The 26019-nt window shown below is 42.9% G+C and overlaps 2 protein-coding genes, 3 non-coding genes and 1 pseudogene across 5 annotated transcripts; 2 read left to right on the plus strand and 4 right to left on the minus strand.

Annotated features, from left to right (window-relative positions):
• Positions 1-406: 406 nt before the first annotated feature.
• LOC143726445 (5S ribosomal RNA) lies at positions 407-525 on the minus strand. Its single transcript, XR_013198692.1, has one exon. It is a non-coding gene; the product is annotated as a 5S ribosomal RNA (ribosomal RNA).
• Positions 526-700: 175 nt separating this feature from the next.
• Positions 701-819, minus strand: LOC143726220 (5S ribosomal RNA). The gene has a single exon (XR_013198473.1). It is a non-coding gene; the product is annotated as a 5S ribosomal RNA (ribosomal RNA).
• A 61-nt stretch (positions 820-880) lies between these two features.
• LOC143726156 (5S ribosomal RNA) lies at positions 881-999 on the minus strand. Its single transcript, XR_013198411.1, has one exon. It is a non-coding gene; the product is annotated as a 5S ribosomal RNA (ribosomal RNA).
• Positions 1000-4792: 3793 nt separating this feature from the next.
• On the plus strand, positions 4793-6867 carry LOC143726049 (uncharacterized). The gene is made up of 6 exons (XM_077219034.1): positions 4793-4876; positions 5108-5220; positions 5407-5728; positions 5909-6052; positions 6142-6306; positions 6585-6867. The coding sequence occupies exons 1-5, from the start codon at positions 4793-4795 to the stop codon at positions 6211-6213; spliced, it is 735 nt and encodes a 244-aa protein (XP_077075149.1). The 3' UTR covers positions 6214-6306; positions 6585-6867.
• Positions 6868-7527: 660 nt separating this feature from the next.
• Positions 7528-8544, plus strand: LOC143725706 (uncharacterized). Its single transcript, XM_077218338.1, has 2 exons — positions 7528-7992; positions 8178-8544. Exons 1-2 carry the CDS (start codon positions 7565-7567, stop codon positions 8374-8376), a joined length of 627 nt encoding a protein of 208 aa, XP_077074453.1. The 5' UTR covers positions 7528-7564; the 3' UTR covers positions 8377-8544.
• A 2567-nt stretch (positions 8545-11111) lies between these two features.
• Positions 11112-11234, minus strand: LOC143726458 (5S ribosomal RNA; annotated as a pseudogene).
• Positions 11235-26019: the final 14785 nt, after the last annotated feature.

Consider the following 26019-nt stretch of genomic DNA (forward strand, 5'->3'; position numbering starts at 1 on the left):
CTGGACTGTACCACTATGCGTGTCCAAGGTGGTATGGCCGTAAGCGAAAATTGCTGCCAAAATTGGGCTATTTAAAAGGTTAGACCATTAGGGAAGAAAACTAAAAAGAATTTTTGAAAAAACTCAAACTCTTTCATGCTTTCTGAAGAATCTCAGAGACTTTTTAAGGCTTTCTGAAGAAGCTCAGGGACTCTTTTTTTTCATAAAAAAGCTTACAACACCTAGTATTCCCATGCAGTCTCCCATCCAAGTACTAACCAGGCCTTATTTAAAAGGTAAGACCATTAGTGAAGAAAACTAAGAAGAACTTTTGAAAAAACTCAAACTCTGTCATGCTTTCTGAAGAATCTCAGACACATTTTAAGGCTTTTTGAAGAAGCTCAAGGACTCTTTTTCTTCATAAAAAAGCTTACAACACCTGGTATTCCCAGGCGGTCTCCAATCCAAGTACTAACCAGGCCCGACCCTGCTTAGCTTCCGAGATCAGACGAGATCGGGCGTGACCAAGGTGGAATGGCCGTAAGCAAAAACTGCTGCCAAAATTGGGCTATTTAAAAGGTTAGACCATTAGTGAAGAAAACTAAGAAGAATTTTTGAAACAACTCACACTCTTTCAGGCTTTCTGAAAAATCTCAGAGACTTTTTCAGGCTTTCTGAAGAAACTAAGGGACTCTTTTTTTTTCTTTTTTTTAATCAAAAAAGCTTACAGCACCTGCTATTCCCAGGCGGTCTCCCATCCAAGTACTAACCAGGCCCAACCCTGCTTAGCTTCCGAGATCAGACGAGATCGGGCGTGTGCAAGGTGGTATGGCCGTAAGCGAAAACTGCTGCCAAAATTGGGCTATTTAAAAGGTTAGACCATTAGTGAAGAAAACAAAAAAGCTTACAGCACCTGGTATTCCCAGGCGGTCTCCCATCCAAGTACTAACCAGGCCCGACCCTGCTTAGCTTCCGAGATCAGACGAGATCGGGCGTGCCCAAGGTGGTATGGCCGTAAGCGAAAACTGCTGCTAAAATTGGTCTATTTAAAAGGTTAGACCATTAGTGAAGAAAACAAAAAAGCTTACACCACCTGGTATTCCCAGGCGCACTCTCCTCTAAGTCCCTATACTGACCAATCATTGAGCGCCGTTGAGCAAGTTGAACAGCTCAATCAACTAATCACTGAGCTCTGTTGAGCAGGCAGCTTCCTAAACCCACCAATCAGATGGCCCCATTGACCGTGTCAAGCGCATCATTAGAGTGACAAGCGTAAACAACACTACTATCATCAGTGGACTGAGATCGGTGACAACAAACAAGAGGTAAATCCAGTATATTCGCTGTGATTTTATATGTTTTTAGCCTACCGAGCGATCGTTGAGACGCCATAATTAATAACTTAAGTAACGTTATTCACTGTTAAAGTTTTAAAAGCATTAATAGGGGATATATAATCGCCCATCTAACGTTAACTAACGTTACTAACATGAATCGTAAACTGCAGTAATTCTTGATAGTCTTTGTAATGCTTTAAATACTTTGGAAATACCCAAACACAGTCAGGGCTGGACATTAGAACTAACCTACTATCCAAATACAGGTAGATTTTACTCATGGCTAGTAACACTACTGTCACTTGCCAGTTTGTCCTGTTGGAATTGACTGACTACATACTAATTGACTGGAATTGACTGACTATACTACATTTAACTTATATTAAATGTAACGTTAGAATAGTGGTGAATGTATAATGTTTTTTTTACCATGTTGTTGTGGTTGTTTTTTGTGATTGTTGGTTGTCTTTTTATTGGTTTTTATGTTACCGGCCTAGGGACTGCAGATGAAAAGTAGTATATTTTACTAATTCTGGCACATTTACATGGTGTATTATTGTACAACAATGTTCATGAATATGCATGGTCCCTATCAAATAAAATAAAAAAAAAAAAAAAAAAAACTTACTGTACATTTAAATAGTTTAGGCCTGTTTTGCCAGGCTATCTCCACTTATTTAAACTATTTTGTCTTATAGTAACTGATAATCCATTAACATGTTAACATAATAACATGTTAAAACACTGAAAACACAAGGCAAGCAAAAATATAGTCTAAAATTATAAAACCATTATCTTTTGAAATCAGATAACATCCATAACGAATGCTCAGTACTTGTGTAGTATTTTTTTTAATTATTATTATTTTACAAAATACCTTTTTACTTCTATTTTAAGTAATAGTAATAGCAGTACTGTGTTATTAGTATAGCCTCTCCTGGTCTTCCAGTGTTTAGTCCCCTGTACAGTTTGAAAAGAAGTGCTAATCTGAATCTGTTTCTGTTTTATTGCATCAGATAAAAAGCATGGATTTGGAGGGACACAAGTGCAGTGTATGTGACAGGAGTTTCTCTGTGAAGTCCAACCTGACGCGGCACATGCAGCTTCAAGGAACATGTGTGAAGTGTGTGGGAAAAGCTTCTCACTGAAACAGCAGTTGAGCAGCCACCAAAAACAGCACCTGTACCCATACATCCGTCTGTACAGGCAGGGAGAGGCCAAGCTGCAGTGTACGGATGCAGCTAAGAGTGTGGCAATGGCCCCCAGCAAAGCAGTAGACCCCAGCTGTCTGGATTCTGAAAAGGCAGAGGCTGCTGCAAAGAAAGCTGGAGGGGAAATGTGGAAAGGCCAGCTAGTTGTAACATTCGGCAAATATGAAGGACTGTCTTTCAGGTGGCTGCTTGAAAATGATGTGGGATGGGTCATATGGGTGCTGTCTGAATATTGCCAGAAGGGTGAGAAGAACGATCTCCTAAAGTGGCAAAAGGAGCGATTGCTGCAGTATGCCAGAGAGTTCCCGCCTGTTACCTTTCATCTTGACAAACGCTTGGAGGTAACTTTAACCCTTTAACTGAGATTAAATTATATTTACTGTTTTGTTTATAAAAACAATGTAGTGCATGTGTAAATCAGTTAGGCACATGTAATGCACCTTCAATAGTAAAATCATCAATGTTTACTCTGCACAAAAGCTTGTGCTTTAGACATAGGAAGTGGTAACAGTGTAAGTACTTGTGTTTATGTGGTACAATACAACTTTGTATGTGTTTTTATACAATTTTTTTTATTTTCTGCATGAACAGGAATCAAGGAAAGACAAAGGAAAGAAGGCTGAATCTACCCTTTCCAAGTTCCAGCAGAATCCTGACTATGCCAGTGATGCTGAATTGTTGGCAGCTGCAGGTATTTAACATTTAACTCGCCATAACTCTATTTTAAAATTCATATAACATTTAACACGCCATGACTCTATTTTAAAGTTCATATAACATTTTCTTACTGATGTATTTCAAACATCTGACTAAATACACTACAGAAATATCACACATTTTATGGCACTGATAATGACAACAATAGGTTTAGTATTTCACTTTAATTTTCAGCAGGGTGAGAGGGATATTATCAAGCTAGCTGCCCTTTTTCAGTGTAACAGATTAATGTCTAAATTATTTGTTGGCATTTAGATAACGCATACAAAAATAAATTTAATTTGTAGATGTGATATGTTGGATTTGTTTTAAACTATTGCCTATATTTTTTGTAGCAGGTCTATACTAAAATGTTTGTATCAAATATAATTTGTGTTCTCTAAAATAAGATCTGATAACATGGAAAAAAGAAACAAAATTTGTTTATTGTGATAATGCTAGTGTTTGTCATTATATTCACATCTTAAGCAATGTGCTCAATACATTTTGTCTGATTTTTTCTACAGAGACAGTCCTTGAAGATTCTGAGGTAGCGGTCTCCACACGGCTGACCACCTGGGGAGAGCTCACACCGGTTGTGAGACAGGACTCTTCCCACAGCCTCAGCACATCTCAGGGAAGACCTTCTTCCCCTGTAGACACCTCTGCCTCAGAAACCGGTGACATCTTGCTGGAGGGCTGGCAGAAATACTGGGAGCATCCACCTCCATCTACACAAGCCAATGGTATAGCTCCTCCTAACATCACGTGGCTGAAATGTGATGAGATGTATGGTCTGTTTAAAAGGCCTTCCAAGTACAAGAATGCCAAAGGAGAGATTGTGGAGAGAAGGCTTTTAAAGCAGAAGATGGAGTTCCACCCAACCCCAATTCCTACTTCTGTCAAGGGAGGACTGCCCAACATGATGGCCTTTTTCACAACCCCTGCCTTCTTTTGGCGCCCAGTTTGTGTGATGCAAGCCAAGATCCGCTGCCCCAGCTCCAACTGCCCTGCACAACCAGGTGAATACCTTGAGAAGAAAGGCTTTGATATTTATGCCAGGCAAGTGTGTGGGATGAAGTACAATTACACCCTGTTGACGGAAAGCTGAAGTGTTCACATTGTGAAAAGATGAGGCGGGCAGTGAGTAAGACACATAGTGACGCAGACAGTGAAGATGAGGACAGTCATCATGTTCAGCAGTACATTTGGCTGGCACACAGTCCCAAGATTGTGATGAACCTGGCCCCGGCCATCAGAAGCATGTATCCTGCCAACTGTGTGGGAAGCGTGCTATTGACAAAGGCGTGGTTACTCTTCTGAATGACAGGGTCAACAGTGTGTCCATGAACAAAGTCCAGAGACTGCTGCAGCAGGGACATGATGGGTGGTATGTTGAGCGCCGTGACCTGTACCAGATTCTCCTGTACGAAGCCCACACAGCTGGATCTGCATCGTCTCAGAAGAGCATCCTGTCCTTTGTCAAAGCTGTTTGTACTTACACCCCTCCTCTGCCCCGGACTCCCCTTCCTTCCTTCAGCCCGTGTGCTGAGGCGTGCACACATGATCATGGAGATGGAGAAGATGCCTGTGTACAGAGCCTCAATCCTCAGTGTAACTGGGGAAATCCTCTGCATTGATGGTACAAAAAAGGTATGTGTATTGTATCAATTCTTGAAGTTAAGCAGACTTAATATTTACTTAGTCACTTTAAAGTCACTTGAGCCAGCTTATTGTTTTGAATAAGGGACTTTGACCTCACTGTTCAGCGTTCAAATGTGATGGATACAAAATGTACATGCATTGTAATTCAAATAAATTATATTGGACTGACAGGTTATTGATAGAAACTATCAAATGAATGTTCTGCTTTGTGTTTTCCAGGTCCTTAAGAAGATATATGGTGATGGCCAGGGCACCATGCAGTATATCACCAGTGTGCTGAACGAGTTGGGCCAGTTCTTGACCACAGTGGTGGTGGCAGTTGAGTCTGAGGGGTGCTACAGACGTATGGCCTCTGATGGCCCGCTTTGAACGAGCTAGGGCTCCTGCACCAACTGCCATATATGCAGATAACAACTGTTGTCGGTAGGTAATAACACATCCATATACCCTGATTAGATTTGTCATTAATTTAATGTTAAAAAAAACAAAGAACACATGCTGAATTTATATTGTTTCAGTGACAGTGGTGTGTCCTTCCTGGAGAATCTGTTCGGGGACTGGGTGCAGAAGGGCACTGTGGTCAGACTGGACATCCGACACTGGCTGCACCGCTGGGATGCTGTTGTCATCAAACAGAGCCATGCCAAGTATGGGGTGTTCATGAGTGCCCTGGCAGGTGCAGTGCTGGCCTACAACAAGGACGATATGATGCTCCTAATCCAGGCAGTCAGGAAGGGCAACCAGGAGATGTACGCCGGTCTTTCAGACGAGGACATGATAGCCTTCCTCAAACCTCACCAGATCAGGTCCTGTGTCAGACGGATCACCCGTGGGGTTGAGGTAAGTGTAATATTAATCCATGTATAATCTTAATGTATAAGAAGCTCAAAACATACTTCACTAAAATTAACTAAGTTGTCACACTACTATATTTCATTTTGAAAATACTTCCAATTATTGAAATAATTTCACATTTTAAGCGATACAACTGTATAAAATAAATGTAAATGATTGTTACAGGAGACAGCTTCAGCAATCGAGTCCATCATTACGGAGTTCAAGGGACGTGCAGGCCTTAACATTGATGGAATCCACCTGTTCAAATTAGCACAGGCAGTGGATTCTCACTGGGCAACTGCAAGCAAGCATCTTAGTTGTATGCAGGTGGGTAAACATTTTTGAACTAATCATTGTAAAATCATACAAACTCAAACTCACAGACACCATAATAAATTAGCAACTTATGTTTATAGGACCCCCCTGGCATGCAGCTGTATGTGTCAGTGAAGGTGGTGGTGCTGAATGGTGTCCGCCTGAACAAGTAGAGGTGTCGGCAAGGCAGTAACTCCTTGGAGGGATTGCACTCACACCTGTACAATGCCATTCCCTCACAGAGATGTGGAGTTATGCCATTCCAAGTAAGTATAAACAGCTTTAATATAAAAAAATATATTGATTTCACATCATTGTTCATAGTTATATTTTATGTATCCTCCCTGCTTTTGTACTACCCTCTCCTCCTGTGCGTGTGAGCTCTATGCTGTTCGCGTAGCATCAACTGGGTGTATGAATGCACACACACAAAATAGCCTATTGCAGACAGAAGACAAATTGTATGTCATGCTGCTGGGCGATGCCCACTTTGTAATCAAAATTAGTTTCTGATGTACAATAATGCAATGGTCATGTCTTTCAGGTGTATCTGATTGCATTTGCTATGCAGTGGAACAGCCGCATGGAATCACTCCGGGTTGCTGGTGGTCATGGCAGGCAGACGTGGTGTATGGACCCGCGGCAGATTCAGCGCCTGAATCAGCAGGCTGAGGTGCTCTTTGGTAAAGAGCATGTCCTTGAGCCCAACATTGCCGTTTCGAAGCCCTACCCTGCTGTATACAAGGACCCAGATGAGGAGGAGCTCCTTGGAGTAGAGTATGCCATGTGCCAGTCAACCAGCTTCACTGCAAGGGATTACTATGCCCAGCAAGGTACACAATCTTGCATTATAACAATAAACATCATACTAAGTGGTCAAATACCTAAAATATCAAGCATGTTCTATCCATGACAGGTATGTATGATATAGTTTATTTTTATTTTACATAATATGAAACAAATGAACTGCAGTATAGCCATGTTGTATTAATTTGTCTACTGTTAGTTGTTGTAACTGCCTAGACACACTGGTGATTAGTACATTACATATCTGCAGTTGAGGAAGAGCAGTCCCGTGAAGAAGAGGAGACGGCTGAACAAAGTGAGGACATGCTGGCAGATGAGGGTGTGGACGTGGGTGCAGAGTCAGAGGAGGATCCTATGTACACTGTCAGTGACAAACATGTCAGCCTCACTCAATCAGAACAGGTGGAGGAGGAGGACAGTCCTGCTCTGCAGGATGTGCTGATGACAAAGAGCCATCTGCATCTTCGTGGGCTGGAGGAAGTGGAAGCCTTGGCCCTGCTCCTTTTAGAACTGGCAGACAACAGTGACCGTCACCTAGTGGCAGCTGACCTAAGGCTGAAGATTGGCACTGCAGTTGGTGCTCTGCATGAGCATGACAGGTCTGCAGCCAACTTTGTAAAAAGGTATGAGTCTAGGTGGGGTTACACCCTGTTTGGCAGATGCTTGGGAGCTGACACACCTGAGACCAGAGCAGCACAGAAGACAAAGTTTTCCTGGATGAGGTACCCTCAGGCAGCCCAGGTGACTGAGGATAGTCGTCTGTTGTACCTCATTATTAAGATGCTGAAAAACCGGCCACCAGCCAGTCGTCTCACCTCCCCCACTAAAATCACCAATGCAATCAAGGGCCAGTATAAAAGGATTGTAGACAGAGTCAGAGACGATCCCATCCTCAGCGGTCTCTCCATTCCTCTGCCCAATCTGAATGCCAAGTCCATCTCTACATTCATGGCACGGGAAGAGAAGAAGGCTAACTACAGGGCAACAGTAATCCCAAATGTGAAACCCCACCAAAGAGTGCTGTCAGAAGAACCAATGCCAGCAGCTCCTACTCTGCCAGAATCCCTACCAGCTCCAGATCGACCTCAGGTTCAGTACCAGAGCCTACGTCATGCAGCTGGGAAAAGGCATGGTCAGAAGGGGAGGTAAGTTGTTCAGTTGTAAGTTGTTAAGTATGTGACTTTACTACTACAATATGTGAACATTTCTGAATTTAGCAGCGGAATGGATTAAACTTAAACACAACAAACCATGTGAATTGATAATCATACACATTATTTCTCATGAATTATACTCATCATCGCATGTATGATTTTTTTTTTTTTTGCAGGGTAGATGTGGAAGAGCCGGAGCTTGTGAAGCGGCCCATTCAACCTAAACCCCCTGTGGCCACGAACATCCCACCCAGAGCGTCAGCAGCACCTGTCCTGGTAGTGGTTCCTGCTCAGCCACAGGGACCATCCATGATGCTCTGTGGGGCATCCAGCAGTCAAGGCTTCATACCTCTCGCACCGCCTCCGCACCGCTGACATCCAGACCAACCAAGCCTCATAAATCCATGAAGCCTTGTGGGGCCTGCCAAGTACCCCAGTGTGGTGGGCAGCGTAAGAGGTACACGCCCTCCAAAGACAAGGCTGCTGAAAGTAGGCAAAAAATATTTACCTATTGCCCAGCAACTAGGAAGTCCACCACTTCAGGTTTTGTGTTCAACAGTTTTGAACACTTCAAAAGTGTAGTAGATGAGGAACTTAAAAAGAAGAAAAATATGGTTTGGACCTGATTCAGACCTGGATTAGACCTAGTTTATATTTTGCCCTAGTTTGGCCATGATTTAGACCTGGTTTAATCCCAGTTGTACTTACCTACAACCTCTATTCCAATGAAGTTGGGACATTGTGTAGAACGTAAATAAAACCAGAATACAATGATTTGCAAATCCTTTTCAACCTATGTTCAATTGAATACACCACAAAGACAAGATATTTAATGCCAAGCTGATAAACTTTATTGTTTTTTGCAAATACTCACTCACTTTGAATTTGATGCCTGCAACACGTTCCAAAAAAGCTGTATCTTGTCTTTGTAATGTATTAAATTGAATACAGGTTGAAAAGGATTTCCAAATGAATGTATTCTGGTTTTATTTATGTTTTACACAATGTCCCAACTTAATTGGAATTGGGGTTGTAATTTGGTCCTGGTTTAGACATGGTGTGGGTTAGTCAGAATTACCTTGTAAATATATATACAAATCCTGTAAATAATAACTTATTAGTACCTTTTTTGCTATATTTTCTGCTAAATTACTTAATAATTTATGTTAATTCTATTCTGTTTACCTTGTTACCTATGTTATTGTTATTATGGTTGTGTTGTTTATTTATTTCTGATATGTAGATATATATTGTTGAACAAATCCTGTAAATAATAACTTGGTACCTATTTTGCTATAATTTCTGCTAAATTACTTAATAATTAATGTTAATTCCTTTCGTTTTACCTTGTTACCTGTTATTGTTATTATTGTTGTTGTTTATTTATTTCTGATATGTAGATAAATATTGTTGAACAAATCCTGTAAATTATAACTTATTAGTACCTATTTTGCTATATTTTCTGCTAAATTACTTAATGTTAATTCTATTCTGTCTTCCTTGTTACCTGTGTTATTGTTATTATTGTTGAGTTGTTTATTTATTTCTGATATGTAGATATATATTGTTGACCAAATAAAAAAAAGAATGTTTCCAAATATATGATTCCTCTCACTGCTGTTTCCCCATTTGTCCAATAGCTAAAGATAGGAAAAGGTAAAGTCTTAAAATCCATTAAGGCCCTTTTATGAGTACATTTTACTGAAGGGTTGGTCAAAATCCCTTGCCTCTTCAAATACATCTATAATCATATCCTTTTGAATGTATATACTTCCTTTATAAAAATCAATAATCAAATATATTCATTATCACATAATAATTTTTATATTCTTTGTGCTTGTGAAATTATATTGTCTTAAATGCATGTGATGTAAGTAACCAGTTTCTTTTAGGTGCATTCCAATCTTACTTTGAGATTGCACGCAGTACACGCAGGACACAAAGGCCACGTAACCCACAAGGCCGTTTGTCTCTTTCTCTGGTATAAGTAGAGGGTCCTAAAGGCAGCGTGGACACATATGATTCTTCGCTGGACATATGGTCAAGCTATATTAAGCGTTACTATATCGAACTTTAATTGTTGTATTAAAAAATATTCTTTAGTATATTTCCTTCCTTCGGAGTAAATGCCAGTGATCTGTTTTTCTCCCAAATGAGGGAATGTTTTAGCATTATGTTTTGGTATACTTAACTGATAATAAGGAGCTCAGACTCTCTTCAGCCTTGATGGGAGCTGTTATTTGCTAGTGTCTGTTATGTGTGTGTGTGTGTGCGTATGACATTCTATGTAGGTTCTGGACGTTCGGACCAGACACCCCGGCGCCCTTCTCTAACCTGCGAGGCCACCACAGACCTAAATTTAATGAGTGGACGACAACTATCTTGACTAATGGCGATAAGCACCCCTATCTCCTCACATGTGTTAAATTGTTTAGGCTCTTAATGTTTCTTAGCCAATGAGAATCATTCAACCTGTAAGCAATGACGTAGCTTAGACCTTGGAAATGGTATAACTGCTGTGATCTTTGTAACTGTAAGCGGGGCGGCCTACGAACTCCTGTGCGAGTATTGAAGCTGACTTCTGCTGATGAAACTGCAAACTATCTTCATTACATGCTCCCTTACAGGGCGAATAGGGCCTATAGAGTGGATAATATCATGAGCAAATTACAATTTGTTCAAGTAACCTAATATAGTTAATTAGCAGTGTTAATTAATATTTCAGTGATCTTGCAAACATTGTAACTAAAAGTCTCAGGTTTATTTGTAAGTGCATCCATTTATACTTCAAACAGATGTGAGCAAACACATTTATTTTATTACTTGTTTTTTATTGTTTTAATTGAAGCATTATGTTTATTACATTATGTGACAGACATCATATTATACTTAATGAAGACCAGAATCTCTGACTTGAATGTTTAATTATCTAATTCACAAAAACATAAAAAAGATTAAAAAAAGAACAGTAAACCATTTTAGAGGTAAACAAGACTTAAGATATTGATGTCCTGATCTCTCTTTCCATTTGGCCCCTACCCTCTCTCATCTCTCCTCCCTCCTGCTGATCTGTTTACTTTGTATCCAAGGTGATCAGGACCCAGGATAAGGACTTGGAGTGGTCATGGGCCATTCCTAGGCGGTCTCCCATCCAAGTACTAACCAGGCCCGACCCTGCTTAGCTTCCGAGATCAGGCGAGATCGGGCGTGTCCAAGGTGGTATGGCCATAAGCGAAAACTGCTGCCAAAATTGGGCTATTTAAAAGGTTCCCAGCAAACACAGAACGTTCCCCTAACGTTCCCGAATGGTCCCATGAGGTTATTTTTTTGGGAACCAAACAAGAACGTTATAGGAACGTTCCCTATAGGTTATTTTTAGGTTCCATTTTTATAACGTAAGGAAAACGTTCCGGGAACGTTCCCCTAACGTTAAGGGAAAGTTCTAGGAACGTTCTGGGAACCAAAAACTAACGTTCCCAGAACGTTCCCAGAACCTAAATTTGTTTGCTGGGTTAGACCATTAGGCAAGAAAACTAAGAACAACTTTGAAAAAACTAAAACTCTTTCATGCTTTCTGAAGAATCTCAGAGACTTTTTAAGGCTTTCTGAAGAAGCTCAGGGAGTCTTTTTTTTTTCAACAGACCAATCATTGAGCGAGGATCGGAAACCGCCATCTCGCTGTGCGCGCTGTTTTACAAAAATACTGGCGGCCATCTCTAATTTATTGTGGTTGGTGTTATTACTGTTTTTTCTTACTCTCAGGTACGTTTGGTATAATTATGTGCTAAGTAATGAATGAAACTCGATATATTTTTGGATAATTTGCTTGTTTACATTAAAATAGCTAGGTGTGATCTCTCTGAAATGCGTTTAAAATGCGACCAGACTAGTGATTTTACATGTTGAAATCTTGAAGAATGTACTACTACTGTGTGGGCTCGAAATGTAAAGCTTAAATATGCTTTAGATGCATTAGAATATCAGCCGCGATTAACATGCTAAATGCATTGAAAATGAATGAATGAATGAATGAGCTACCAATCGCCGCTGTAATGACCTGACGATCCCTGGAAATACTTCAAAAACGTGATCAGACACTCTAGCTCACTTCTTAAGACCATAGAGATGGTGTTACAACAGTGTGGAGTTGAAATTCGATGTGTAAATATGCTATAGAAGTGTAAACATGTCAACCGTGATTTGGATGCTAAAAACAAAGTGATGAATGAATGGGCTGTTTTTGGTTACTACTTTTACGAGGGCTGCAGGGTCTCTAAAAATTTATTTATGTATGAATTCATAAATATGTTTAAATATATGTATAAATAAATATATAGATATATACACATTTTATGTATACTTAAAAATGTATTTAAGCCCTCATCTGCTTTTAGTTTTACTCATTTATTCATGTTTTACTGTACCAGATGAAACATGGAGAACCCTAGACATCGGTGCAGCATGTGCGACAAGACTTTCACTGAAAAGTCCAACCTGACAAGGCATCTGAAGATCCATACCTTCGCCAGGAAAACCTTTGACTGTGATGTCTGCAGGAAGAGCTTGACCACCAAATCAAGTCGTCAAGTCAAGTCAAATATATTTATATAGCGCTTTTCACAATACAGATTGTATCAAAGCCGCTTCACAGTATCAATCAAAACAACTTAACAATGTTTGTTTATTACTGGGAAAAAAAAGACATCCAAGTTTGGTAGAGCTAATCAATGGTATGATTGGTTAATTAATTTGAATATCCCCAACTGAGCAAGCCAAAGGCAACAGTGGCAAGGAACCGAAAAACTCCATCCAGTGACCTAATGGTGTCCTAACACCCCATCAAATGACCCAATGGAGAAAAAAAAACCTTGGGAGAACCCAGGCTCAGTCGGGGGCCAGTTCTCCTCTGGCGTTTATGAACTAGAGGCCGAATTTACAGTAACTGTAAGATAAAAATTTATATAAATGCCTGGCTAAATAGATGCGTCTTCAGTCTAGTTTTAAACTGGGAGAGAGAGTCTGAGCTACGAACAATATCAGGAAGGCTATTCCAGAGCTTCGGAGCTAAATGTGAAAATGCTCTGCCTCCTTTGGTGGATCTGGATATCCTAGGAATGACCAGAAGCCTCGAATCTAGTGATCTTAAAGAGCGCGATGGATTGTAAGGCGATAGAAGATCCGTTAAATAAACTGGAGCTAAACCATTTAGAGCTTTATAAGTCAAAAGCAATATCTTGTATTTAATACGGAACTTACTAGGTAACCAATGAAGTGATGATAAAATCGGTGTTCCCTTTCAAGGGAACTCGAGCTGCGTTGAGACGCGGTGGGAACGCTCTGCGTGATTGCGTCGTGAAGCACGTGTATAATCAGTCCAATGGAAGAGCGAGACGTCATAGGCGGTGACGTCATAGACCAGGAAGCTATAAAGCACACCAGAAAACAGACCGCGACAGCTTCTGTTGCCTTCAGCAAGCGATCTGTGTATTCTGTCCTTGTCATATTTATTGTTGTCTGTCAAGTTGCAATATATATATTTACTATGGCAAATGAGAGCAAGCAGCTTTTGGGTTGTTCCCTGCCCACGTTATATCACGGGTGGGGACACACACATCAGCTTTTTGTTACTATTTGGGAGTGGAGCATGCCACAGTCAGTTCTCGAGGGGGCTGACTGTGAGCATTGCGAGAAGCTGTCCGTGAGGACGCTCCGCTCCCGCCGGGCGTTCTTCGAGGAGGACGGTTCGGTTCGCGCACCCCGCGCGGGTCCCGCTGTTGCCGATGCACGGCGGCGACTCGCATTTTGGGGTTCGCAAACGGATCTGACAGCGGGGGTTGGGACGGGCCCCGCCCTATCTCAGCTTTCACCTGCCAGATCCAGTGCTGGCGATTTCCAGTCCCGAGGAATTGGTATCGTTAGTGTTTTGTTTAGAAAAAGAGAACTAAACAAATAAAGATATTAAGAAAAGGCAGATGTTTGAGTTTTCAATAAATGAATAAATAAGTCAGCTCATAACTCTGTTGAATAAAGAGGAGCTTTAAAAGGAGGTTTATCTAGTGCTGTTGCTAGTTAAATATTTTCTGGCCAGCTGAACATTATGAGAGTGAAAATAAAAAGAGTTTATTAGATGAAATAAATCTAAAAACAGAAAAACTCTGTATCTCAGCCTCCTCGTCGGGGACTGCCGTTTTTTCCCTATCTCCACACCACACTGAGGTGTCGAGATCGTGGAATAAGTCGGTTTCTATTTTATGTGTTTAATGCCCAACGTCTAACTATAGTAATGCTATGGGTATTAAGTATCATGGTATGACAGTGCCTCGGGTTAAAGAGACGCTTGCTAGCTTTCTCTCTCCCGAGTCGGCGTCATCATTTTTAACCCCGACGTTACCCACCAGCCATCTAAATAAAAAAAATTTATTAGGCAACGCTGGTGGGTAAATTATAAAGACATGGATGAATGTGAGGTTGTCAGCACTGACGCTATTTGAGAATTGCGTCGTGCAAAAACAGATAAACTATTCTGGGGAGGGACGGTTTCGAGAAATCGTTTCTCCTCTGCGTCCTCTGGGTGGCGACTCTCTGAGGAGGGTAGCAGCACGGCCAGTTCGGTTGTTTTTCCTGCTGGTGGCGACGGAGTGATATATATATATATATATATATATATATATATATATATATATGTATATATATATATACGTTTTTCTGATTTAAAAATAAAGAAAAATAAGATAAAATTATGTCCGTTCTTCTGGACGCTCCGCTTTCAAAAACAAAACAAAACAAAACAAAACTAAGAATAAACCGTTCAGCGGCGTTCCAGAGGTTTCTTCCTCACCAATCTAATGTTCCCGAGACTGCTGGGCGGAGCAGTCTCAGTCTACTAAGCTCCCGCAGCACAGAGTGCAAGAACGAGCATCGCCATTTGGGCTCCTCCACAATCGAAGGGGACTTGGGTGGCGGTAGCAGTCTAGCCAGTTAGAGATATGCAAGATCTGAGGACTATTTTATCTCTAAAAAAAGCTTGGACAATAGGAAGCCCTGACGCCGAGGCTATCAGGCTTCTAAAGGGTGGTCCCCTCCGGGGTAGGGATGGTTTTGAGAAAATCGTTTCTCCTCGGCGCCCTCTGGGCTGCGACTCTCTGAGGAGGGTCGCAGCGCTGCCAGTTCGGTTTTCCTGCCGCTTCGCCGTTCAGGACACCAAGGTGTCAGTGTCCCCAAACGATCCTCCGAGGGGGGTCGTAGAGCAGTCAGTTCGGTTTCCCTGCCGGTTCGCCGTTTCAGGGTGCTGAGGTGCCTGCTTTTTCCAATGATCCTCCGAGGAGGGTCGTTGGAACTAAGTTATTTAAAGGGAGGCAAGATCTAAGGACTGTCGTCATCTCTAATAAAGCTTCTGAGGGCTCCTCCGGGGCAGGGACGGTTTTGAGAAATCGTTTCTCCTCGGTGCCCTCTGGGGTGCGACTCTCTGAGGAGGGTCGCAGCGCTGCCAGTTTGGTTGTTCCCTGCCGGCTCACCGTTCAGGGCACCGAGGTGTCAGCCTCCCCATACGATCCTCCGAGGAGGGTCGTAGAACGGTCAGTTCGGTTGTTCCCTGCCGGTTCGCCGCTTCAGGGCACCGTACTGACTGTTCAACCAAATCCAGAGGCCAGTCTTGAGAGACTGGTTCCCCTAGTAGAATTTCTGGCAGCGTGGAAACTACTGCCACATATTTCTCGGTGGGTCCTGCACACTATAGAAAAGGGTTCAGAATTCGGTTCTTGTCCGCCCAGATTTCTAGGGGTCCACCCCACTGTGGTGGACCCTGAGCAGGCTTTGGTTATGGAGCAGGAAGTACTGACACTTCTGCAAAAGGAGCAGTAGAAGGGGTTCCTCCTCCCGGCAGACAGTCAGGGTTTTACTGCCATTACTTCATTGTTCCGAAAGAGGATGAGGGGTTGCGTCCTACTCTAGACCTGCGTCAATTAAACAGCAGGTTTCAGAATCTTAAGTTCAAAGTATGCTTACGCTAAATATGATTGTGTCACAGATTCAGTCCGAGGACTGGTTTGTCACAATAGACTTAAAGGACGCTTACTTATCTATCCATCCTCATCACAGGAGGTTCCTGAGGTTTGCTTTCAGGGGTGAAGCATACCAGTATCGGGTTCTTCCATTCGGCCTAGGTTATCACCCCACACCTTTTACAATATGCGTGAATGCAGCTCTGGCTCCTCTGAGATTCCAGGGCATTCGCGTATTAAATTATATCGACGATTGGTTGATTTTAGCTCAGTCCGAGCTTTTGGCAGTTCAACATCGAGATGTCGTTCTGTCCCACATAAGGAGGTTGGGGTTGCGGCTCAACACCAAAAAGAGTGTACTCCTCCCAGCTCAGAGGACCACTTTCTAGGTGTATTATGGGATTCGACAACAATGCAAGCACGTCTGTCTCCTGCACGTATGTCTGCGATTCTCACAGCCGTAAAGAATGTAAAACTAGGTCAGTCACTCACTGCAAACAGTCTCTGAGACTGTTGGGGCTCATGGTAGTTGCGTCTAACGTAGTTACTTTTGGCCTTCTGTACATGAGACCCCTGCAGTGGTGGCTCGGGACCAAGGGGTTTTCTCCGAGGGGAAATCCGTTTTCGCATGATCAAGGTCACGCGGCTATGCCTTCGTGCCTCGGTCATGTGGAAGAAACCTTGGTTCCTCGCCCAGGGCCCAGTGCTGGGTGCTTCTTGTCGACGCGTCACGCTATCGACGGATGCTTCCCTCACAGGATGGGGGGCGGTCATGAGTGGCCGCTCGGTGAAAGGTCTTTGGCTGGGGCTCATGGCAGTTGCGTCCAACGTAGTACTTTTGGCCTTCTGTACATGAGACCCCTGCAGTGGTGGCTCGGGACCAAGGGGTTTTCTCAGAGGGGAAATCCGTTTTCGCATGATCAAGGTCACGCGGCTTTGCCTTCGTGCCTCGGTCATGTGGAAGAAACCTTGGTTCCTCGCCCAGGGCCCAGTGCTGGGTGCTTCTTGTCGACGCGTCACGCTATCGACGGATGCTTCCCTCACAGGATGGGGGGCGGTCATGAGTAGCCGCTCGGTGAAAGGTCTTTGGCTGGGGCTCATGGCAGTTGCGTCCAACGTAGTTACTTTTGGCCTTCTGTACATGAGACCCCTGCAGTGGTGGCTCGGGACCAAGGGGTTTTCTCCGAGGGGAAATCCGTTTTCGCATGATCAAGGTCACGCGGCTATGCCTTCGTGCCTCGGTCATGTGGAAGAACCTTGGTTCCTCGCCCAGGCCCAGTGTTGGGGGCTTCTTGTCGATGCATAATGCTATCGACGGATGTTTCCCTCACAAGTCGGGGGCAATCATGAGTGGTTGGTCGGCGAAGGGTCCGGACAACACACTGATGGTCTCGTATATCAGAGCAGATATCCTGTTGAGGCAGGGGCTGTGGCACGGGGAATGGAGACTTCACCCCGAGGTGGTGGAGCTTCTTAGGGAGAACTTCGGTCAAACTACAAGTCGACCTTTCGCATCGCTTGTACAATGCATTGCCCTTGTGGTTCTCCCTCACGCATCCAGCTCCGCTTGGACTGGATGTAATGTAATAGGTGTGGTAGCCACTACACCTATACGCTTTTCCCGATATCTTTGCTCCTGGGAGCTCTGGAGTTGTGGATAATGTGGGCTCGGCCTCTGAGGGGGCCCAGCTCATAGATTCAGGTTTCTCGACCGAGGTCGTGGAGACCATACTCCAGTCTAGAGCTCCCTCCACGAGAAGACTAATATGCTGTTCTCTGCCTGGTGCAGAGAACGCCTTCTAATCTCGTTTCTGCCCTGTTGGTACAGTACTTGATTTCTGTAATGAATGTTTCTTTGCTGGGCTATCTCTGAGGAGAGATCCTTAATTTCGTCTTCTCCGTGGTACATGAGGCTGAGGCCTGCACGTACTTGGATTTGCACCTGGTTGGTGGTAGTATTTCTTCACCCCAGATCGGGTTGTATTTCTAGGTCCTGTTGTGGAAATTTTAATAGTCTTTGATCCCAAACAGGTATCATAAGAGAAAGAACCTATTCAATGTATAAAAGTATATGTGTGTACGTGCTTGTGCGTGACTTTTCAGGAACATATGGGACAGGACCTCTGACCTTAGGGATGGTCAGTTTTGGCCAGTTTATTTCAGTACCAGTTTGTGTCTTTAAGTAGAAACTGAACAGCAGTAAGGACCTTATCTGAGTGGGTGAAAGGTACAGCGGGTGAGGAGGAACCTTGAAAACAGTATAAAGGCTGTCTCATATCTTCCTGTTGGGTGTCACTCTCTTGCACAGCTTAACTTCTGTGTACTAGACTGAACCTATTCTTGCAAGAATAAATACTTATCATTTTATTAATTTGACTCTGAGTGTCTCTTACGCAGTGATGATGTTTAACAGAATTTTTGCCACAACAATTTTGGTGTCAGAGTGGGATTCCGGTGTTTGGCCACCTGGACTGAGCAGTTCCAGCTCTACCTCGTAAGCTTGAGAGAGAGGGGCCGACCGCTATCGGGTCCGGGAGGGGCTCCACTGGAATCAAAAGAAAGCAAACCCGTGGCAACCAACATATCTCTGGTAAGAGACGTCTAAAATATTTTCTTTTGGGGAAAAGTATTTTGTTTCGGGTATGAAATGTGAGCGAACCATATTGGCTGAGGGCTGTTTCTGTGGTACGTAATCTGAGATTAATTGAGATCTATATATAGATCAAGAGGTTTCAAACAGATACGAGAGGAAATTATCTGAGATTAATTGAGGTCTGTAACAGATCAAGAGATTTCAAACAGATAGGTAACCTGAAAATGAGTTGTTCCGCCACGGAGCAAATTGTTTTTAGGTACTGAGGCTAATTAGGGGGAACCAGAACAGTTTTTGGTAAACCTTAATTAGGAGGGCACTAATAGTGCAACCCGACCGATTTGGGTTAAAAGGAAAAATCGGGTCTGTTGGGGACGCCTAACAGATCAGGAAAACGCGCGTTGAAGAGAAATCCACAGAGAACAGAGAAGCAGCCAATATGGGGAAGTCCCAAGGTAAGCATGCAAATTTGATACACCGGTTTTTCTATCAAATGAGAAAATTATGGGGGAAAATTTATGTTTTAGATATCGAAAAAACTGAGAAAATACCATTATTTCCCAAGGGAGGGAACACTGAGCACAACTAGACTGAAAGTAGTGCGAGAATCAGTTGAACAGGGCAGTGAGAAACAAAAAAGGTAGTTATGGCTGTGTTCAACATGTGTAAGCAATGTGGACAAACAATGGATTGTTGTCTTAAAGGGGCAGCTAAAAAGAACTGTCGAGAGAAATAGGGTTTTACTTCTTCATCCAGTAAATGGATGCATGACATTAGATGTCTAGAGAACTTAAATTTATATGATAAGGATTGAAGTTGCAAGCAGCAATAAGGCTGTCTGTGTGAAATAGGGGATTGTTATCAAAACAAGGGAAAGATTGGAAATTCAAGTGTCAATATGACGGGTGAGAGACTTGATGGAAGAAGGAAGTGAAAAAAACGAAAAAAAACAAGAAGGTTGGTGTGTGAGATATGTTTGTGTGGGGATTGTGCAAACAATCATGTACTGGTTAGATAATGAAGGAACTGGCATGTAGAGAAAAGAAACAATTAGCATGTAGAACAGAGGATGCAGAAGGAACTGGCATGTAGGGAAAGATGGAAGAAATATAGTAGAAAACTATATGTGATGAAAATAAAATGTCTGACAGAATTTATGGAAGTCAAATTAACTGTTTAAATGGTATGAAAAATGAGTTTCAGAATAAAAATAAGGCATTGAGTATGATTAACAAGGATTAATGTGATATAAAGATAAGGAATGTTTCATTAAGCAAAATGGGGAAAAAATCTATATTTTAATGGTAAAATAATGATTAAAATTAGGTTTAGTTTTAGTTTGATAACCATTGTGTTTTGAACCTAGGGTCCAGCTATGCTGGGGGTACAGAAACAGGGTTTGCTTATTCACCTCGGTTTCCGAATGTTAGATAAAAGTACTTGTTCTGTAATTAGGGTTGTTGATGATAATACCAAATTAGTAAAATGTAAAGACAACTTTGACAAAAAATTCTGGAAATCAATAATGTATAATGGTGGATATTTGTTGATATTAAGTCATTGAAGCAAAAGATATTGTCTGTTTTATAAATGAAATTATGGGTCAGGATAATTTCCTTGGACAAGTATGACTAAAGTTAAACGAAAACTTTGTGAAAACAACTTAGAATATTTTGAGCATTTCGATGCAGCTTATTAAAATTAATGTGCGGCCAATGATAATGATGAAGATTATGATTTGGCTATTGTGATTAAATCCGCCACTGGTGGACTGTAAAAGAATACAGAGAACTGCTTAATCAGTGGCTCTGTTTACATTCCTGAATGGGACACACACTGCTTCAAGGGTGTGCAGTAAGTTGGAGCCGTTTGCAAGCTCACAGTGATCAAACTATAGTAAAGGACAGGTGTCTGATGCTGTAGTTGAGGCTGACACATGAACCCACTAGATGACAGAGAGTGTCTTGATTGTGGTCAGCAGGACAATTTAACACGTAACTGTAAATGCCCACCGAGAAGGTGTAAAAAAACAAAGTGTAATATAGTGACACATTTCTGGTAATAATGTGGGTTGGAAAGTAGATCAGTGTTTATATAACGATATTAAAGTTTTCGTCTGAGAAAGAGTAAGAGATAAAAACAAGGTCAAGAGATTGAAGTATTAAAGTGAATCCTTTTAAAGAAAAGATCTATAATAGTAATTTTTAAAAGTGAATTGATGAATACAGGTTGATGTAAAATTAATGACTCCAACAAATGTGAGTAGCAAAATATATCAAAGTAACTAACAGGATGATTGTGTTGTAATTAAACATTCAAAAAAGGATTTTAGAGTATATAGAGAGACTAATCTCACAGATGATTTACAATAACTGCAAAAGTATCACAAGCAGAGAGTGCTTGCCTCGTCAAAAAGTAAATCCTAATTGGAGATTGAGAAATGTGTAACGTTATTGAGAACTAGAATAATTATTTTTATGTAAGAACAAATAAGCAGAAGTAGTAGGCTACCGAATTAACAGTTGCTAAATGTAAAATGTGTTGAAAGGCATCTGATTAAACAAACAGCTTGAAAAGTTGACCATGAAAGAGCTAGAAGCTGATGCTTTGCTTTTAAAAGATAAGCTTGTGATTTGGCTGAAACAGTTCGCTTATCTGAATCTGGTGTGTGCTGTGGCTGAAAGTGCCAGGGCGACAGAGACTCAATCTGAATGGAAATTTGTAATGTCTAGATTTCCTGACGTGGGCAAAAGACAACTGTAAAACTATGTTTATTTGAAAACACATGTAATTTCTGGCAAAGATGCCTTAAGCTGGGCTAGAGTTAAAATATGGTAGATAAAGTCTGATGTTAAAAGTTTTATGAAAATGCAGTGTACCAGTCCTGAATGCCTCAGAGTCTCTCTCTGATTCAATGTCAGCTAAAAGCTGTTATCTGAGCCTGTGTCATAAGTGATAATAAGCTATTGATAGTAAAGCACAGTGTTTAAGTTGAAAATCATAGACATGGAGAGGTTAAAAGAAATCATTGCCGTTCAGAGGGCAATTTGTATTTGTAAATGGATTTAAGTAAAACTGAATGACTTTAAAGAAGTCTTTAAAATAATAATACAGACCTTAAACGATAGAGGTGACATTTTGATTAGCGTATTTTAGGACCAGTAACAACTTTGTCTCATTTTAGTCTCCACCATTCAGGACCGATTGCTCCGGCTACAGATGAAGTACACTGAATGTACGAATAATTAAATCGAGTGTATGATTAAGATGATGAGTTGGTCCGGTGACGTTTTGCTTGACCCCGAAGGAGTTTAATAAATCTGTAAACGCAACCCCTAACGCATCATTTAAATTATCTACGTGTATGTTAAAATCTCCAACAATTAATGCTTTATCGACGTTGACCAAAAGATCTGATAGAAAGTCAGCAAACTCTTTTAGGAAATTGGCGTAAGGCCCTGGAGGTCTATATACGGTAGCCAATGCTAGAGATAATGTGTTTTTTTTTTCTTACATCTAAGAGCGTAACATTTAGCACAAGCACTTCAAACGAATTAAACCTATGACGAGTTTTCTGAGTAACATTAAGGGTATCTCTGTAAATTGTTGCAACACCGCCGCCACGACCGATCAGACGGGGCTCATACTTATTACAGTATCCTGGCGGAGTAGACTCATTTAGACCGAAATAATCATTTGGTTTAAGCCAGGTTTCAGTAAGGCACAGAACATCGAAATTATTATCTGTGACCATTTCATTTACAATAACCGCCTTAGGTGTGAGCGATCTAATGTTTAGGAGACCTAGCTTTAGAAATTGTTTTTGTTCACTACTAGCGAGATTTTTTGTTTTAATAACAATTAGATTTTTTCTAGATCCCGCAGTAGATTTATTATTTGATCTTAGTAAACGAGGAATAGACACAGTTTCCATGCAATGTTCTACACTAGTATTAATATCAATTAAATTGGTGCAGTAGAGACTGTGATTTGGATTTTTGGTTACTAGTCAAACGGTATTTAACATCTTGGAGATGTTATCCGACAGAAGATCTGCCCCGATTCTACTTGGGTGTAAGCCATCAGCGCGGAAGAGCCTTGGTCGCTCCCAAAACAGATTCCAATTATTTACAAAAATCAGTTTCTGCTCATTGCACCATGACAATAACCATTCATTTAGCGCGAATAATCTACTGAACTTTTCATGCCCTCGTCGGTACGTAGGAAGCGGTCCAGACACAATAATCGATGTTTCAGGCGATGTGCTGCGTACCGTATCGATAAGACTCCTGAAGTCTTTCTTCAGAACCTCCGTCTGTCGCAGCCTAATGTCGTTAGCTCCCACGTGCAGCACAACAGCTCCGACGCGCTCGTCACCATTCAAGATCTCAGTTACCCGCGCAGTGATATCGAGAACACGAGCACCAGGAAAGCAGTGACTGTGCACCTTACTTTTACCGAACGTAGCGTGGACGTGTCGGACGGTGGAATAGCCGATGATCACAGCATCGCGTTCCGTTTCACGAAGAGGGGAGAATCGGTTCTGAGTGGAGATCTCGAAAACCGGGAGGGGCGAAAAGATTCTTGTCCTGGCTCGCGGCTTCCGCGGAACCACCCAGGCTTCGTGGTGGTGTGTTGGAGCCGGAGTGAATGAAACCATGGCTGATCGTGACCTGGACGCTCGGGACCAATGCTGAGAAACGCACGGAGTAGACGAGGTCAGCGTCAGCGGGTTACTAACGTTAATCACTGATCCGTGTGCATCAGCGCGTGATGTTTCAAGAGCTAAACGCCGGTCTCTCAGCTCAGCTTGTCTCTCTAGAAGGTCACGGATCTGCTTTTCTACAGCTTCTAATGCAGACTGCACCGCGAGCAATTCAGATTTATTCTCATCTGCAGTGGATACATTTTTGTGGTGTTCTCCTCTTCAGAGAGTGTCCTGGACAGGTCAGAGGTGTCGGTCAGCACGCAGCTGACCACCTGGGGAGACCTCGCCAGCTCTGTGTGCCAGGACGACAGGCCCGGACCCTCGTCCCTCATAGAGACCTCGGAACCTGGTGGCGTCGTGCTGGAGGGCTGGCAGAAGTTCTGGGAGCGGTCGCCTGAATCCGACCAAGCCCTTGTTATAGCCCCCGCGAACATCAAGTGGCTGTAGACCAACGAGACCTACGGGCTGTTCGAGAGGGCGTCCAAGTACAAGAATGTCAGGGGAGAGATGGCCGAGAGGAAGCTCTTTAAGGAGAAGATGGAGTTCCACCCGCCCCCACCTCCTATGGCCATCAAGGGAGCTGTGCCCAACATGCTCTCCTTCTTCACCACCCCTGGCTTCTTCTGGCACCCAGTCGGCGTGATGAAGGCATTGATCAGCTGCCCCAACACCAACTGCCCCGCACTGCCAGAGTACTACCTGGAGAAGAGAGGGTACGGCAGCTAAGCCAGGCAAGTGTGTGGCATGAACTTCCATTACACCCTGCTGACCGAGAGGTTGATGTGCAAACACTGTCTCAAGCTGAGAAAGGAGCCGAGCCAGGCGTGGACAACAGCGACGACTACGACGACAAGAAGGACGGCACCCACCGTGCCCAGCAGCAGTACACCTGGCTGGCGTACAGTCCGAAAATTCTGATGAATCTCGCCCCGGCCGTCAGAAGCATGTTCCCTGCCATAATCTGCAGCAAGAAGAGCTGTGGACAGGAGTGTGGTCACCCTGATGAACGCCCGACTCAACGCTGTCTCAATGAGCAAGATGCAGAGGCTGCTGCAGCAGGGCCACGACGAGTGGTACGTAGAGCGTCGGGACCTGTACCAGACTCTCCTGTATGATGCCCACACATCGGCGGCTGGATTGTCTTCGTCTCAGCGAGGCATCCTGTCGTTTGCCAGAGCAGCCGGCACTTACACCCCTCCATCGCCCCGTCTCCCCTTCCGTCTGCTCGGGTCCTGAGGCGTGCGCACCTGATCCTGGAGATGGATAAGATGCCCGTGTACAGGGACCAAATCCTCAGCAATACTGGGGAAATCTTGTGCATCGACGGCACGAGGAGGTATGTACATCATAAAGTACTTGTGATCATATGGAACAGACTGACTGTTGATAAACACTACGCAATGAATGTTCTGCTTTGTTTTTACAGATTCTCAAGAAGATCTACGGCGACGGCCAGGGCACCATGCAGTACGTCACCAGCGTGCTGAATGAATGAGTGGGGTCAGTTCTTGACCACAGTGGTGGTGGCGTCCGAGTCCGAAGGGTGCTACGCACGCATGGCAAGAGGTCTGGTCGCCCGCTTTCGCCGTGCCAAAGTTCCTGCTCCAAAGGTGGTGTATGCGGACAACAACTGCTGTCTGTGAGTTCAATAGCAGTAGAAACCTATGATGAAATGGATAATCCAACATGTAAAACACCTACACAAAATGTCATGATATCATTTTCAGTGACAGTGGTTCGTCGTTCTTGGAGAATCTGTTTGGTGACTGGGTGAAGAGGGGTACCGTCATCAGGCTGGACATCCGCCACTGTCTGCACTGCTGGGACTGTGTTTGCCTACAACAAGGCAGACATGATGCTCCTGGTGCAGGCAGTCAGGAACGGTAACCCAGGGCTCTACAGCAGGTACTCTTATGAGGAGATGATGGCCTTCCTCAAGCCTCATCAGATCAGGTCATATGTAAGGTACCATTACCCATGGGGTTGTGGTAATTTTGGCTTTCATATTCACATATGGATTCAACTGTACTGGACTAACTGTGCATTCACACCCCCACCGGCGAGAGCGTCAAAGTGGCCGAAAGTCATTCATTTTCAATGAGAGCTCCGGCGAGGGTGGCGCGGCACGTCTTGGACCGTGAGAGCAGCGAGGAGAAGTTGAAATCAGGTCAACTTTATGCTAATGACATATGACGCGGTTCGGCGGCAACGGCGGCAACCAATCGGAATGTAGAAGTGCTCCGTTTGAGAGGATTCCAGAGAACACAGTCAAGTAACTTTGGTTCCGACCACATTAGTTCCCAAGCAAAATAGAGGAGAGGTTGATCATTGGAATTTCATAAGGCGCGCAACACTATTTATAGGCAAGATTTTCACGCTAGAACGCTTGTTTTTCAGCGGGAATGCAAATTAGAATAGCACTTAACCATGAACACAAAAGCCACACAACACAAATGGCTTTTAATTTGTTTATTTCGTTAGCAAACATGTCACTATAATTGTTAAGTTCTTTCCATCGATCAATTTTCTGCAAAAATAACTATCGATATGCTTGTTTGCTTTGCGGCCCCTTTAAATAAAGTTTTAAAAAAGACCAAGCATTCGATCTACATCAGAGCGTCCACGAATCTTCCCCTGCCAGCCATGTGTATGTACGATAAGGTATCGGTCAGATCCAGCTTTGAAAATAAATGTATGTGTTGTGTGAATGTGTTTAA

Source organism: Siphateles boraxobius, unplaced genomic scaffold (genome assembly GCF_051911475.1).
Source record: "Siphateles boraxobius isolate OS27281-9 unplaced genomic scaffold, OSU_SipBor_1 77, whole genome shotgun sequence".
Lineage (NCBI taxonomy): Eukaryota > Metazoa > Chordata > Actinopteri > Cypriniformes > Leuciscidae > Siphateles > Siphateles boraxobius.